Source organism: Anopheles merus, chromosome 3R (genome assembly GCF_017562075.2).
Source record: "Anopheles merus strain MAF chromosome 3R, AmerM5.1, whole genome shotgun sequence".
In the NCBI taxonomy this organism is placed as follows: domain Eukaryota; kingdom Metazoa; phylum Arthropoda; class Insecta; order Diptera; family Culicidae; genus Anopheles; species Anopheles merus.
This window is the reverse complement of record NC_054084.1, coordinates 33,199,909-33,215,384: the sequence shown is the minus strand read 5'-3', so window position 1 is coordinate 33,215,384 and position 15,476 is coordinate 33,199,909. Positions and strand designations below refer to the sequence as shown.

Sequence of the window (15,476 nt, the reverse complement as noted above, 5' to 3'; positions counted from 1 at the left end):
CGCCCGTCACCTTTTCTCTCGTGTGATAAGAGCATGTGATAAGCGCCTAATACCAGAGAGAAAGCTATTAATATTCTCACACTAGTGAGAGCGAGACAAACGGATAAACAGGATCGATTAGGAGGATCGATAGAACTACCTCCTGGTTTGGATGATCTCCTGGTACGATGCCTGGTATTTTGGTCTACGCTGGTAGCGTTTCGATTGGTCGCAGCATCCCTCTAAGGTAGCGGAAGGAGCGAGAGAAAGGATACACACTCCGCCTGTCACTTTTCCTCTAGTGTGATAAGAGCATGTGATAAGCGCCTATTACCAGAGAGAAAGCTACAAATATTCTCACACTAGTGAGAGCGAGACAAACGGATAAACAGGATCGATTAGGAGGATCGATAGAACTACCTCCTGGTTTGGATGATCTCCTGGTACGATACATTGAATTTTGGTCTACCCTGGTAGCGTTTTGATTGGTCGCAGCATCCCTCAAAGGTAGCGGAATGAGTGAGAGAAAGGATACACACTCCACCCGTCGCCTTTTCTCTCGTGTGATAAGAGCATGTGATAAGCGCCTAATAAGAGAGAGAGAGAGTAATCTGTAAATCCTCTCACACTAGTGAAAGCGTGGATCGATAGAACGTTTTGATTGGTCGCAGCATCCCTCAAAGGTAGCGGAAGGAGTGAGAGAAAGGATACTCATTCCGCCCGTCACCTTTTCTCTCGTGTGATAAGAGCATGTGATAAGCGCCTAATAAAAGAGAGAGAGAGAGTAATCTGTAAATCCTCTCACACTAGTGAAAGCGTGGATCGATAGAACGTTTTGATTGGTCGCAGCATCCCTCTAAGGTAGCGGAAGGAGCGAGAGAAAGGATACACACTCCGCCCGTCACCTTTTCTCTCGTGTGATAAGAGCATGTGATAAGCGCCTAATAACAGAGAGAAAGCTACTAATATTCTCACACTAGTGAGAGCGAGACAAACGGATAAACAGGATCGATTAGGAGGATCGATAGAACTACCTCCTGGTTTGGATGATCTCCTGGTACGATACATTGAATTTTGGTCTACCCTGGTAGCGTTTTGATTGGTCGCAGCATCCCTCAAAGGTAGCGGAAGGAGCGAGAGAAAGGATACACATTCCGCCCGTCACCTTTTCTCTCGTGTGATAAGAGCATGTGATAAGCGCCTAATACCAGAGAGAAAGCTATTAATATTCTCACACTAGTGAGAGCGAGACAAACGGATAAACAGGATCGATTAGGAGGATCGATAGAACTACCTCCTGGTTTGGATGATCTCCTGGTACGATACATTGAATTTTGGTCTACCCTGGTAGCGTTTCGATTGGTCGCAGCATCCCTCTAAGGTAGCGGAAGGAGCGAGAGAAAGGATACACACTCCGCCTGTCACTTTTCCTCTAGTGTGATAAGAGCATGTGATAAGCGCCTATTACCAGAGAGAAAGCTACAAATATTCTCACACTAGTGAGAGCGAGACAAACGGATAAACAGGATTGATAAGGAGGATCGATAGAACTACCTCCTGGTTTGGATGGTCTCCTGGTACGATACATTGAAATTTGGTCTACGCTGGTAGCGTTTCGATTGGTCGTAGCATCCCTCTAAGGTAGCGGAAGGAGCGAGAGAAAGGATACACACTCCGCCCGTCGCCTTTTCTCTCGTGTGATAAGAGCATGTGATAAGCGCCTAATAAAAGAGAGAGAGAGAGAGTAATCTGTAAATCCTCTCACACTAGTGAAAGCGTGGATCGATAGAACGTTTCGATTGGTCGCAGCATCCCTCTAAGGTAGCGGAAGGAGCGAGAGAAAGGATACACACTCCGCCTGTCACTTTTCCTCTAGTGTGATAAGAGCATGTGATAAGCGCCTATTACCAGAGAGAAAGCTACAAATATTCTCACACTAGTGAGAGCGAGACAAACGGATAAACAGGATTGATAAGGAGGATCGATAGAACTACCTCCTGGTTTGGATGGTCTCCTGGTACGATACATTGAAATTTGGTCTACGCTGGTAGCGTTTCGATTGGTCGTAGCATCCCTCTAAGGTAGCGGAAGGAGCGAGAGAAAGGATACACACTCCGCCCGTCGCCTTTTCTCTCGTGTGATAAGAGCATGTGATAAGCGCCTAATAAGAGAGAGAGAGTAATCTGTAAATCCTCTCACACTAGTGAAAGCGTGGATCGATAGAACGTTTCGATTGATCGCAGCATCCCTCAAAGGTAGCGGTAGGAGTGAGAGAAAGGATACTCATTCCGCCCGTCACCTTTTCTCTCGTGTGATAAGAGCATGTGATAAGCGCCTAATAAGAAAGAGAGAGAGAGTAATCTGTAAATCCTCTCACACTAGTGAAAGCGTGGATCGATAGAACGTTTCGATTGGTCGCAGCATCCCTCTAAGGTAGCGGAAGGAGCGAGAGAAAGGATACACACTCCGCCTGTCACTTTTCCTCTAGTGTGATAAGAGCATGTGATAAGCGCCTATTACCAGAGAGAAAGCTACAAATATTCTCACACTAGTGAGAGCGAGACAAACGGATAAACAGGATCGATTAGGAGGATCGATAGAACTACCTCCTGGTTTGGATGATCTCCTGGTACGATACATTGAATTTTGGTCTACCCTGGTAGCGTTTTGATTGGTCGCAGCATCCCTCAAAGGTAGCGGAATGAGTGAGAGAAAGGATACACACTCCACCCGTCGCCTTTTCTCTCGTGTGATAAGAGCATGTGATAAGCGCCTAATAAGAGAGAGAGAGAGTAATCTGTAAATCCTCTCACACTAGTGAAAGCGTGGATCGATAGAACGTTTCGATTGGTCGCAGCATCCCTCTAAGGTAGCGGAAGGAGCGAGAGAAAGGATACACATTCCGCCCGTCACCTTTTCTCTCGTGTGATAAGAGCATGTGATAAGCATCTAATAACAGAGAGAAAGCTACAAATATTCTCACACTAGTGAGAGCGAGACAAACGGATAAACAGGATCGATTAGGAGGATCGATAGAACTACCTCCTGGTTTGGATGGTCTCCTGGTACGATACATTGAAATTTGGTCTACGCTGGTAGCGTTTCGATTGGTCGCAGCATCCCTCTAAGGTAGCGGAAGGAGTGAGAGAAAGGATACTCATTCCGCCCGTCGCCTTTTCTCTCGTGTGATAAGAGCATGTGATAAGCGCCTAATAAGAGAGAGAGAGAGAGAGAGAGATAGTAATCTGTAAATCCTCTCACACTAGTGAAAGCGTGGATCGATAGAACGTTTTGATTGGTCGCAGCATCCCTCAAAGGTAGCGGAAGGAGCGAGAGAAAGGATACACACTCCGCCCATCAACTTTTCTCTCGTGTGATAAGAGCATGTGATAAGCGCCTAATACCAGAGAGAAAGCTACAAATATTCTCACACCAGTGAGAGCGAGACAAACGGATAAACAGGATCGATTAAGAGGATCGATTGAACTACCTCCTGGTTTGGATGATCTCCTGGTACGATGCCTGGTATTTTGGTCTACGCTGGTAGCGTTTCGATTGGTCGCAGCATCCCTCTAAGGTAGCGGAAGGAGTGAGAGAAAGGATACACACTCCGCCCATCAACTTTTCTCTCGTGTGATAAGAGCATGTGATAAGCGCCTAATAAGAGAGAGAGAGAGAGTAATCTGTAAATCCTCTCACACTAGTGAAAGCGTGGATCGATAGAACGTTTCGATTGGTCGCAGCATCCCTCAAAGGTAGCGGAAGGAGTGAGAGAAAAGATACACACTCCGTTCGTTATCATTTATGGCGAACCATCATTATGTGATTGATGGATGACGCCTAAGAAGATGACACTGACATACTTTACCTTTGATCTTCACAAAAGCCGAAAATATGCAACGCCCTAGTGAGTGCTAGCAACGGTCACTAAGGCAGTATACAGCGGCAACTCTACTGCTATAAAACGCGAGAGCACCGAACGTAGACGTTTTCTCTCATTAAAAAATGGCGCCTTCCCATCGAATTTGTCCTTTGTAGCACGTGTCACTAACACGTGTTTACAGCCGATCATCAAACACAGGAATTATCTCTTATCCGATTGCTATTTGCTCACCGTACCGCCGTACAGCAGTAATCTCTAATTGCCCTTGTTGCTCCTCCCTCTTTCTATTAGACTGATACATCATGCACGCCAATTATCAGCAGGAAATTGATAGCGTGTGTATGTGTAAGGTAATCTCTTACAATCACACGATAGTAACCTGTCCTTTCCCCATCCCTTTCTCTGTGCTACTCTTTCCTTTCAATGAACGCGCGTTTCGTCACACGCAGGAAAAAGCCGGCGTGCTCGCGCGGCGCATGAATCATCAACGAGCGCGTGCTCACCCTGACCATGGCAATCACAAGACCGGCACCGCACCGACACATATCTTCTCTGACGTCACTGCCGTAAACAACGGCCGCCGCCGCTCCAGTGTTGCGCAATTGACCGCGAGAACGCGCCAACATGCGCCACAGAGAGCAATACGTGCAGCTCTCTGCGAGAGATACCTTTCTCGCGCATTGCCAGCTGATCGAGAATTGCGCGGCGACACGAAGCAGGCGCTTCTTTGAGCGCCAAAACCTCGCCAATCTTGGTAACACAATATTCGTGAGAAAATTTGCATTTGATTTGAAGCGAGCGAGCTGCTATCTTCGATCTTCGATGTGAACGATGAGAGGAACAGCGTCGCTGACTCATCATCGTGATCGCGTTCCCTATGTTGGTGTGTCGGCTGGCTAGGCCGGTTGCCAGTGTCTGTGTGATAAAAAAAACCTGCTTTTTCTGGATCATAGAGGCGCGCCACACGGAGCTTTTCACTTCACCACCGTGACATTTTGAAGCAACGGGACGAATCTTTGTCGATCAAGCGCTGGTGGTGGCGTCTCGGCAGCTTCTTCATCTGCCATCTGCCAGCCGTCGATGAGTCACGTCAGTTTATGCGCTGCTGCCCCCAAAAAATGTACCATATATCAAGGAACCAACAAGCTCTCGTCTGTGCTGGAATAGCGGCTTTGGGACTTTCCATTAAGATCGGGCCGAGTCTACAAAAATGATAAAGCGAAGCGGTTAGTGGGGGGGGGGGGGGTTTGTCGCGTGCTAGCTGCTGCTTGGTTTGGCCTTCCTTATCAATGGTCGGACCGTACGTAGTGTTCAGGGCTCCAGCTGGACATGTTTGCAGATTTATGATTCAATCATGCTATGAAGGCCCGTGCATATCTTGTGTTTATTTGGCGTGGTGACTTACTGAGCGGCTTACTGCAGACTAGGCCATCGTAAAGACCCAGTGGCTTACGATAAAACGTGCGCGCCCCCCAGTTGCTTCTAGAAGTTTGTTATTATATGATTCATAACGATCGAAAGCCTTTGAATGAATGATTTGCACTGATAACACTGTTCCAAATTGTGCTTTAGAAATGTATCTAAAGCCAACAATTAGGGCACTCGGGGGCACGTGCTTTTGGCGGGTCATCAAACCATCCCATATCGCTATCTTCACACATGTGGGGCCACCTTGAATCATCATCTCCCCGCGCGAGATAAGCAGAGGCGCTGACATTCTAACCGATGGCGTCACCACCTTCTCCTTCCTGCTGCTTATAACTCGGGCGACTCGGGCAAAAAAGCACGTGCGTGCTGTTGTCTTTCCGAATGGGACAGGCAATTCCCTTTTTCGGTTTGCTGCCGTGTAAGATAGCTTTGTTGTCCATTTGTCACGCCAGCTTGCAATAGCGTAACACATCAGCTCCCGTGTGTGTGTGCTCTCTGTATTTGCGCTTAGCTTATCACAGTATGAAGGGAGGAGAGCATTAGACGCGTAATGAACGCGCCCGGTGTCCGGATGTTCCTCCCAGTCATAAAACCACATTTTAAAGCGCTTATCATACCTAAAAATAGGGTTGCTCTAAATAACTTTGAGGTGCTCCAATGACTTCTGGATGTTTACGTACTGTGTTACTTTTTCTACAAACTTTGGTAGCTTCATCTCAAAATGTGTTGTAAATGCTGCACTCTGATTTTAATGTTCTTATGTTTCGTTTTTTTCTCAATATTTTGGTCATCAAGTATAACTGATCTGCTAAATCCGCTCGATTCTCTTGGTTGCTTGGCTTTCTTGGTCTTAATATCTGGTAGTCTATCATAGTCTATCCGGATGAGACTTTCTTCATTTTATCTACTCCAGTATCTTTTTCCCATCAACTCCAGTTCACCACTAGAGGTCCCAAGTTTATAGGTCAACCCTACCCTAGCTTTGATTCCTGTTCGTAATTCAACCTTTATGTTCGCCAAATGGTCCTAACCTTTAACAATTCTGGAAAGCATCCCAAGCCCGTAGTCCCAGAGATCCCCAAATCAAGACAATTTTGAATTCAGGATTCAATTAATGCAGAACTTAAATCAAAATAAAATTATCAGAATTCTTCATAACATAGGATATATCTCCTGAAAGTAACTCCAGACCTAATAAGGACTTCAACAAGAATTGGCACACAAAGGTATTAGAAAGACACTTTAAATGACAAACAAACCTTTGATAAGAAGGCTTTCAATTACGCGCTGTAGTATCGTAATTGTCACTCCAGATCGTTGCCAAGTTTGTAAATATTGAATTATTGATGGAATTAAAGTGAAGTCTGTCTAAGGTGTACTTCCAAAAGACCTACCTACCTACCGCAAATCCAAATATTCACCTTCAGAGACTCTAGGCATCCAAATCGCATATTCAACTTGGAGAAATTAGAGAGATGATCATCTTCAAACCATCAACATTTGCATCTTAAAGAAACAATTATTCTTGATAGACTACACCTTAGAGAGACTTCACTGTACTATACACCGTATTATACTCTTCATGTTATATTTTTAAAGACATCTTTCCAATTTTCTACTAAAGCCCTACTCCGAACATTTATGCTCATTAAAACTGGTCCAATAAAACTATCCCGGAACTGGTTGGTAGATAAACACATCTACAATAACTGTGACACTTCAACACGCTGGTTTCCCCCCCAAAAACAAACGAGGACGTGCAGTGGCCCTTGTGGACATTCCGTGCTTCGACCTATTGATCTAGCTACCAAAAGTCCCTGAACGAACGCACATCCGCCCAAAAAAAATAAAAACAAAGCCTTGGGTGGGAGCGTTGTGGAGTTTCCCAGCATTAAGTAAACTAGACGCAGCAGCACAAGCCGTATTATGTCCCAATATGCAAACCGGGGGTGGTAGGGTGAGTGTTGCAATTTAAAAGAGAGTATGAGAGAGCGGGCTGTCCCTTCCCTCAAATAGAAGCCGAAAAGCCGTCTCCCAAACACGACGTCATCAACCGCGATTGCATTGATTGCGGTTTCGATTATCAGTACGAGCGTCCCTTTCCAAACGGTCCCTTGTTGCGCGAGCGGTTGCGCGCACCAGAGACAGAGACAGAGAGAGAGAGAGAGAGTACGCGTACGGGAGTTTGATGCTCTCTGCGCGCGACCGGACCCGTAGGTGTGCGCCAATGGACTAACACAAAACACACCTTTAGGCCGCGGCACAGCAGGGGGCCCACAGCACCGTATAGCTGTGTGTGTGTGTGTCTTGTTCTGCACGTTTGATGATTCATTGAACAAAAACTTGTCCCGCGGCGGGCCGCGCACACAAGACAGCGGTAGCCGCGGCTGGTTGGCTGGCGGTAACGACGTCGTCGTCGTCGTGGTTGTTGTTTGTGAGCGCGAACGCAGTCGAACATGCGCGCACGCTCGCTGCAACATCGTCGCGGGGTAACACACAGTCTTAAGCATCCCGGCGCTGCGATCGGTCGCGTCTGTTTTTTCTCTCTTCCAATTTCTTCGCGCGAGGTAAAGATCATGTTGTTGGCGTTGTGTGTTCGTCGGATGATGATGATGATGTCCACCGTTGTCGCGATCGGTGTTGTTTGCGCCCGCCACCTGAAGAGTGTGTGAGAGTGCGCGCGCGCACGCTTGACGAGCCGGACACAAAGGAGTGTGTTTTGCCGCGGATATACAACACAGTGGGTGGCGCACACGTTGCGCTTTGGTGTTATTGTTCTAACGCACAGTTTGGTTCGAAGCAAAAAAAACACAAAAAGAAAGTTCACGCTCCTGCTGTTGTGCCAGTGCCAGTGAGTGGGTTTGTGCGAAAGGGAACTTACCCGCGTGTTTGGACCTGCGACGACTCTCTGGATCGTGTGTGGTTTGTGTGTGTGTGCGAATGTAAAGTTCTTTGTTTACGGTGTGTTGTGCTTCTTCAAACGGAGGTGGTGCGCGAGCGCGTGCCAACAGACACGTACACATACAACACCTTCGCGATCGTGTGCAGAGTTCAATTCGAGTTCGTCCGCGCTGCTGTCTTCCTGCTGTTCCTGCGTGCTTCCAAAGGTGCTACCCAAAAAAAACTTCCGAAAAGACGAGCAAACGTCACGCCGCCAAGGTGAGTTGTGATATCCTTCTTCACACCATCTGACTCATCGATCTGCAGAGACAGAGATAGGGAGAGAGAGAGAGAGAGAGAGCACACGAAAAATTCCATTAGTCAGCTGTAACTCACGCACTCACGCCAGACGCACGCACGCACGATCTGGGAGTTTCCAAAACAAAAAGCAACGAGATGAGTAAAGCGAAGACCGGCGCCCGGCCGATCACGTCCCCAACCGTCGCAGTCGGAAACGGTAGACATACCAGGCGTTACGGCCAACACTGCCAGCACCAACAGCGGCAGCGCGCTCGGTTGGATTTGCGAAACTCCGATCGATGACGTCGCGCGATCGTGTTCGTGCGCGTTCGCGGAACTGTGAATGAGTAAGCGGCGCGCAATATAGCATCATCTCTCGCGTACGTAACAAAAAGGGCGCTATGTGTGTGTAGTGGTGGTGTTCCCTTCTGCTACTACCGTCGATCGGAGTGCGGTGTGAACGGTGGAGCTAGAATCGTTTGCCCTCCCGTGTTTGGCTGGATCAGCTGTGTTAGAAAGGGCGTTGCGCGAGCTGTTCTCTCTGCCAGGGGTGAGCAACGTGCAAACGGTGGCCTTTGGAAAAGATTTTTGTTCATATAGCGCGTGGCCACGGTTGTGACAAAATGTTGAAAAAAATTTCAACTTTGTATAAATTGCTTGTCAACTGCAAAAAAAAATAGCTTTTCTCGTGACCGCACCAAAAATATACACAGGAACGATAAAAAGCTCCAACATCTGAATATCATCGATATTTTGTTCAAGAAGTACTAAATAGGTACATAAATCAATTAGAATCATGCATTTTAGCATTATTACCATAGCAATGGGTCACAACTGCGCTAAATAGCTGTTTGTTTACGCTTTTTCGCGAACGTCAAATTTTGCAACTTTTGTCAACTTTTTTTCCTGGCTGCTCCAGGTTACAAAATTTTGGCAAAAGCTCAAAAAGTGACAAAAGCTCACGTTTTGAAAAAAAATGTCAGCATTTTGTCACACTCATGGCCTTTCGTCTATATAATCGCAAACAAAAACTTATGAATTGCTATTTCGCTAGCTGTGGGAAACATCTGTATTTACAGGGTTTTCCAAAACTTCTCATAGTTGTGGGACAGTTCCTTGACTCTTTCTTATGGGCCTTGAACTTCATATGATGGAAATTGGACTCTATTGGTACCGTTTCTGGACAGGCAACTTGGAAATTCCTATTGCATTTGTCTAACAAAGATAATTTAAAGCTCAATTCCCATTACATTCAGTTTGTTACACGTAAGAAGGAGTCAATGAAGTGTCCTACAGCTATGACTACTCCTCGAAAATCCTGTAATTTACTGTTCAGACAGTAACTGAAGGTTCTTCATTTATCATTTGAGGAAACTATTTAAATCGGGAAAAAATCGTGTTGTTGAAAGGAGACTTTTTGTAGGTATTTTGATCTTTTTGGCGGTATTGAATCATCCGTTTGTGATTTGTGTTTTACTTCAAATTTTTCCATCTCGAACCTATTTGTAAAAATAATTAATTTTATTAATTGAAAAACCTTCTTACGCTCTGTAGTGTTTATTTGAAAATGACACCTTTACTAAATTTTTGATTGATTATTTGTTTATAAAACGATGCACATTTCTAACAATTAAGACCAATAATACAGCTTATCTGGTGTTATGGGTTACTTACAGCTTTGTAGTCCGTACCGTCATCGTATCCGTTATCCTGGTTTAAATGACAAACACCTTCATGCCATCTTTTCACCTCAGCTTGGGCTTACCACGCCTGCTCTGATCTTGTGGGCAGCAACACATAACAAAGAACTGTCAAACTCAATCCTGCTTGAGTCGTGTTGAAAATCATGCTGTAGAAATTAAAAATTATTTTGATGGAAATGAAATGTCAGGTCGATGTGGAACAACATTTTGCATGCGGTGAATAACAATGTTAACATTCAAAAGTGACTTAGAAAAGCCTGTAAAGGAACTTTTAGGCTGGGTCGTCCCTTGGTACAGCCAACTCGCACAACTTAACAACATGCCCTTCGTGGGTTCAAGCCTCGTATGGACTGTCTCCCAGTAGACTGACTTATCCGGCTGCGTGGTACTGAATAAGTCTCGTAAACCTGTATCGTCCAATTTCCATGCGTATCACATGAACGACCAAAAATGATTCGATTTTGCAGTATTCCTTGAATGCAGCCTGCTGTATAAGTAAAACTTGGGAGAAGTTTCATCCTAAAAAAATCATCTAAAAAAATTAAAAATGAAACAAAATTTAAGAGCTTACCCGCTTGGAAACCTCTGACGCGCTAGACGACGTTGTTCCGTACGCTCTTTGTTGACCTACTCTCCATACTGCACACACACACACACATTTGCGATCACCTCCACACATCCGCGACCGTCAGATCGAGTAGGCGGGTGCGCGACCGTTCTCTCAATACCTTCCCAAATCATCATCATCATCATCATCATCATCAAACCGTCTGTGTAAGTTGCTGCTGATGCCCTTCGCACGTGGTGATCGGGATGATGATGACGACGCTACGGATGATGTTACTCTCTCACTCTCTCTCTCTCTCTCTTTCTCGTATTGAGCGAATTTCACGCTAGCGAACGATGACGTGTTTATCGCATTGTATGTGGCGTCAAATCAATCACCGCACACCAGAGCGTACCCCCCAAACTCGTTCGTTCCCACCACTATCCCTCCGACAATTCCGACAATTCGGAACTGGATGATTCATGCAGTACACCGCACTTGGTGGAGGAGCGGTGGTCGTGTCATCTAAAAAGGAGCAGCAAAAGGAAGTTTGAAATAAAAACAATGATGGCACACACCGATGTCATACCGATCCATTACCACACACTCACTCACACACCGCGGTCGTTCACATTATCAGACAGCCATTAGTTCATCTCCATTACCGATACCTTCCCCGAGTGCGGGGAGGATTGTCATAAACTCACCAACTAGAAGCTACGGTGGTACCCCCCTGCGTGTCATCGTTTGTTTAAAGAAATGAAGATCACACTCTTATCAGACGACGGACGAACCTGTTTTCTGCTTCGATTCGAGCTTCTCTGTCCAGTTTTTTGAAGGGCAATACATTCCTCGCCTATGTTGAATGGGTTCCATTATGCACTGGACTAAACGGCCGTTAGCACACCTTTTCCGTAGCCTGCTTTTTTCCGGGTCCGATGCGCAGCACAATGTGTCTTCTTGTAGCGCTCGTTAAAAAGTCCCACGGCTTACTGTGCTCGAGGAGCACCCACAGCCCAAAGATTGCACATTTGCCAAAGGTGCTAATCGAACAGGCAAACATGTCTTCCCACAGCCTACTACAGTGTGTGCGTGTCTCTCACTGTGTTTGTACGATATTTTCCCTTCATTAAGCTAAATAAACACTCCAATTTAGGGGGACACTCCTCAAAAATTGTTAAAAAGCTTACCTGACTCTGTATCCACTTTTCAGTATGCAATCTCAAGAGGAAACTGCAGAGGGCACGGAGGTCGTTCACAACAATCCAGCCGACGGTGACCACCCGGCTCCAGCAAATCCACCGAATTCGAATGAGTTTTACTTCCATCTGCCGGCTCGCTTTCCTACCTCACACATGATGCCGATTGGGATCGGTGTACAGGGTGCCGTGTGGTAAGCCTCTAAAATTAGAAAAAAAAAACAATAATTTAGCAATATTTAATCAATGTTCTTATCATAACATTACAGTAGTGCCGTGGATATAAAGACGGGCAGAAGGTTAGCAGTGAAGAAACTGTCGCAACCATTCCAGGATGTTACCTTTGCCAAGCGCGCCTACCGTGAGCTGAAGCTGATGCGGCTTGTCGATCATCCTAATGTGAGAGAGGTTTTCTTTTTTCTCCGTTTCGCAAACTACAGCAACTAACATCGTCTCCTAACAACAATCTTTCAGATCATTAAGCTCCTGTACGCTTACACCCCGCAGCAAACGCTCGACACCTTCCGCGATGTGTACATCTTCACCGAGCTGATGGACAGCAGCCTGCAGCACGTGTTCGGTACCAAGCTCGACCACGAGCGCATATCCTTCCTCGTGTACCAAATGCTGTGCGGCATTCGCTACCTCCACTCGGCCGGCATCATTCACCGGGACCTGAAACCCTCCAACATTGTGGTGCGCAAGAACTGTACGCTCAAGATACTGGACTTTGGGTTGGCGCGCAGCATCGACACCAGCTTCACGATGACGCAGTACGTCGTGACGCGCCACTACCGTGCGCCCGAGATCATCCTCAACATGGAGTACGACACCAAGGTGGACCTTTGGTCGATCGGCTGCATCATGGCGGAGCTGACCACGGGGGCGGTCCTGTTCCCCGGCACCGATCATGTCGACCAGTGGATGCGCATCGTCGAAACACTCGGCACGCCGCGGCCAGAGTTTATCGCACGCACAACGCCCGGCACGCAGCGATACATTAGCAATCAGCCGGTTGTGGCGGGACGTCCGTTCGGGGAGCTGTTTCCGGACGAGGTGTTTGAGGGGATGGCATCGCCGAATGTGCCCCAGCTGACGAACGATGCGGCAAGGGACTTTCTGCGCCGCATGCTCGCGTTTGATCCGATGGAAAGGATTTCGGTGGACGAGGCGCTGGCCCATCCGTACGTTAGTGTGTGGTACTACGAGGAGGACGTGATGCGACCGCCGCCGAAGCCGTACGATCATTCGCTCGACGCGCGGAACTTGACGGTGGAGCAGTGGAAGCGGTTGCTGTTCGAGGAGATTCAGGACATCCAGCGGACGATGTCGTTGGATGAGGAAGGGTGAAGGATCATAGGGGAGGGGGGGGGGGTTTACACAGTGGGATGGGAAGCAATCACACACACATACACATACACATCGAAGGCCATTTGCGTTTCCTTTCAAGAGGCTGTTATTTGTTAGTTTAGTTGCGTAGGATAAGTAATGATGCTAGCTTTAAAACCCCTAGATACTTGTGTATTGTAAGCAGAAACAATAGTGGAGATTTTCCTCTCAATCTCTCCCTAGGCATTTATACTTATTTACGTTATGTTGTTAGTGCAAGAGTAGCGATAAGGAAATACGTTAATATTGTTTTTTTTTCTCAGATTCAACGGTAAACGCGTCTCGATTGATTTTTGGTCGCTTTACTAAGAACATTGTTTATTAAATAAATTTTTTGTAGAATATTTGTTCTTTAATAACGGAGCGAAGTGAAATAATTACTTACAATTCCTAGTGCCTAAACAGCCCGCAAAAGCGGTGCAGAGAGTCGAGTAGTGTTTGGGGGGTGGGAGGAATGGCTTTTAGAAAAATGGGACACGACAAACGAGGGCCTTTCTTCGCGAGACGAATATATACATCGACATACGTCCAACAAAATGGACATTAAACGAAGACGACGACGACGACGAGACGGAGAAGATTGGAAAGAGTTTGGAATGAAAAAAGGTGGTGTGTGTTTTGTTTGTGTAAAAAATGTACAGTAATAATTCCTAATAATTCGGCACACGCGGACAAACACACACACGCACAAACACGCGCGCAAATTCAGTAACGTAATTCACGAGCACACCTTTTAAAGAGAGAAAAAAAAGAAGGGAAAGGAATGGCGTAACACCTGACAGCGCAAGAGGGGGAGAAGAAGACGGGGAATTAAAATTACTCCGTCGGGATGTTGCACCGCTCGAACCCATCGAAGTACTTGTGCTCGAGGATCTTCTTCGCAGAGATGCGCAGCATCGGATCGTAGATAAGGCACTTCTGCAGCAGATCGATACCGGCCGAATCCAGATTCGACACCTGACTAGCGAGATTGTTCTGCGTCCAGCACGGGAAGGATGATTTGTAGTCCGGCAGCGAGGTCACCCCCGGCCAGATGTCATCCGTCGGCGTGCGCAGTATGCGGAACATCCGGAACAGCTGATCAATCTCCGAATCACCCTGGAACAGTGGCTTCCGGGTGGCCATCTCGGCAAAGATACACCCAATCGACCAGATGTCCACGGGGCAGGAGTAGCGCAGCGACCCCAGCAGCACTTCCGGCGCCCGGTACCACAGCGTCACGATCTCGTGTGTGTAGTTGCGCACGGGGATGCCGAACGATCGGCCCAACCCAAAATCGGCCACCTTGATCACGCCCTCCTTGTTGATGAGCAGATTCTGGGGCTTCAGATCGCGGTGCAGGACGCGCCGACGGTGACAGAACAGCATTGCGGCCGTGATCTGATACATGTAGCTCTTGACCAGATCCGCATCGATCATCTTCTCCGGCGGCAGGCTGTCCATGTACTTCTTCAGATCCATCGACAGGAACTCAAAGATGAGATAAAGCCGGTTCTCCTCCATCAGCACATCCTTCAGCGATACCACGTTCCGGTGCTTCAGCTCCTTCAGCAGGGAGATCTCTCTGTGTGTGAAGACGGGGAGAGGAAGAAGGGGGGAGTTAGTACGGGCACACACACACACACATTCGCCCCGCATCACGTGCAAAGGGAACACTATCCCCTTACCTGATCGCTGTCGATGGGATGCCCTCGTCCTCCGTTTCCAGCCGGATCTTCTTCATGGCCACGATCTCACCGGTGTGCTTGTTGCGTCCCTTGTACACCACACCGTACGTACCCTCGCCAATCTTTTCAATCTTCTGAAAGTCCTCCATCGCTCTGTGTGTGTGTTTCCTTTCGCTCTCACCGGGTTGCCCGTCTTTCGGGATCGTCTTTTTGGTCGAGTTTTTCACCGTTTTTTACAACACGCAGCAACAGGAAATGTTGCGACGAAAGGTGCCAACTACGATTTGAGGAGCGTTGTAAACAAGTGCGAGCGCGGCATAAATGGCGTTCGTTATGTTTGAAAAGCAGCCCGAAGCGGACGTTAGCTGCTCGACTGTCAGGCGGGGAGCGGTTGACGTTTGCCGAGCGCGCTCGAAACAGTCGAGCAGTTTTTGATCGAAAAGCAATGGGCGGCTATAGGAATGGTTTGTCGCGTGGATGACGAACTGTTTGTGTTTGTAT

General features: G+C 47.2%; 2 protein-coding genes and 1 long non-coding RNA gene across 11 annotated transcripts; 1 reads left to right on the top strand and 2 right to left on the bottom strand.

Moving 5' to 3' along the window:
* Nucleotides 1-7,795: 7,795 nt before the first annotated feature.
* Nucleotides 7,796-13,669, top strand: LOC121596777 (stress-activated protein kinase JNK-like). 4 transcript variants are annotated; one of them, XM_041921995.1, is made up of 4 exons: nt 7,796-8,449; nt 11,934-12,113; nt 12,189-12,318; nt 12,394-13,669. In XM_041921995.1, the coding sequence occupies exons 2-4, from the start codon at nt 11,935-11,937 to the stop codon at nt 13,267-13,269; spliced, it is 1,185 nt and encodes a 394-aa protein (XP_041777929.1). In that variant the 5' UTR covers nt 7,796-8,449; nt 11,934; the 3' UTR covers nt 13,270-13,669. The 4 variants fall into 4 exon arrangements, with proteins under 4 accessions (XP_041777929.1, XP_041777930.1, XP_041777931.1 ...); XM_041921996.1 differs by lacking the exon at nt 7,796-8,449 and adding an exon at nt 8,764-8,850; XM_041921997.1 differs by lacking the exon at nt 7,796-8,449 and adding an exon at nt 8,947-9,020.
* On the bottom strand, nt 8,071-11,773 carry LOC121596784. 6 transcript variants are annotated; one of them, XR_006005321.1, is made up of 5 exons: nt 11,332-11,508; nt 10,745-11,245; nt 10,145-10,319; nt 8,698-9,043; nt 8,071-8,491 (listed from the first exon to the last, which is right to left on the bottom strand). It is a non-coding gene; the product is annotated as an uncharacterized LOC121596784 (long non-coding RNA). The 6 variants fall into 6 exon arrangements; XR_006005324.1 differs by having other exon boundaries at nt 11,428-11,501; XR_006005323.1 differs by lacking the exons at nt 10,745-11,245; nt 11,332-11,508 and adding an exon at nt 11,515-11,773.
* Nucleotides 13,447-15,336, bottom strand: LOC121596780 (cyclin-dependent kinase 1-like). Its single transcript, XM_041922005.1, has 2 exons — nt 14,976-15,336; nt 13,447-14,872 (listed from the first exon to the last, which is right to left on the bottom strand). The coding sequence occupies exons 1-2, from the start codon at nt 15,122-15,124 to the stop codon at nt 14,125-14,127; spliced, it is 897 nt and encodes a 298-aa protein (XP_041777939.1). The 5' UTR covers nt 15,125-15,336; the 3' UTR covers nt 13,447-14,124.
* Between the last annotated feature and the right edge of the window lie 140 nt (nt 15,337-15,476).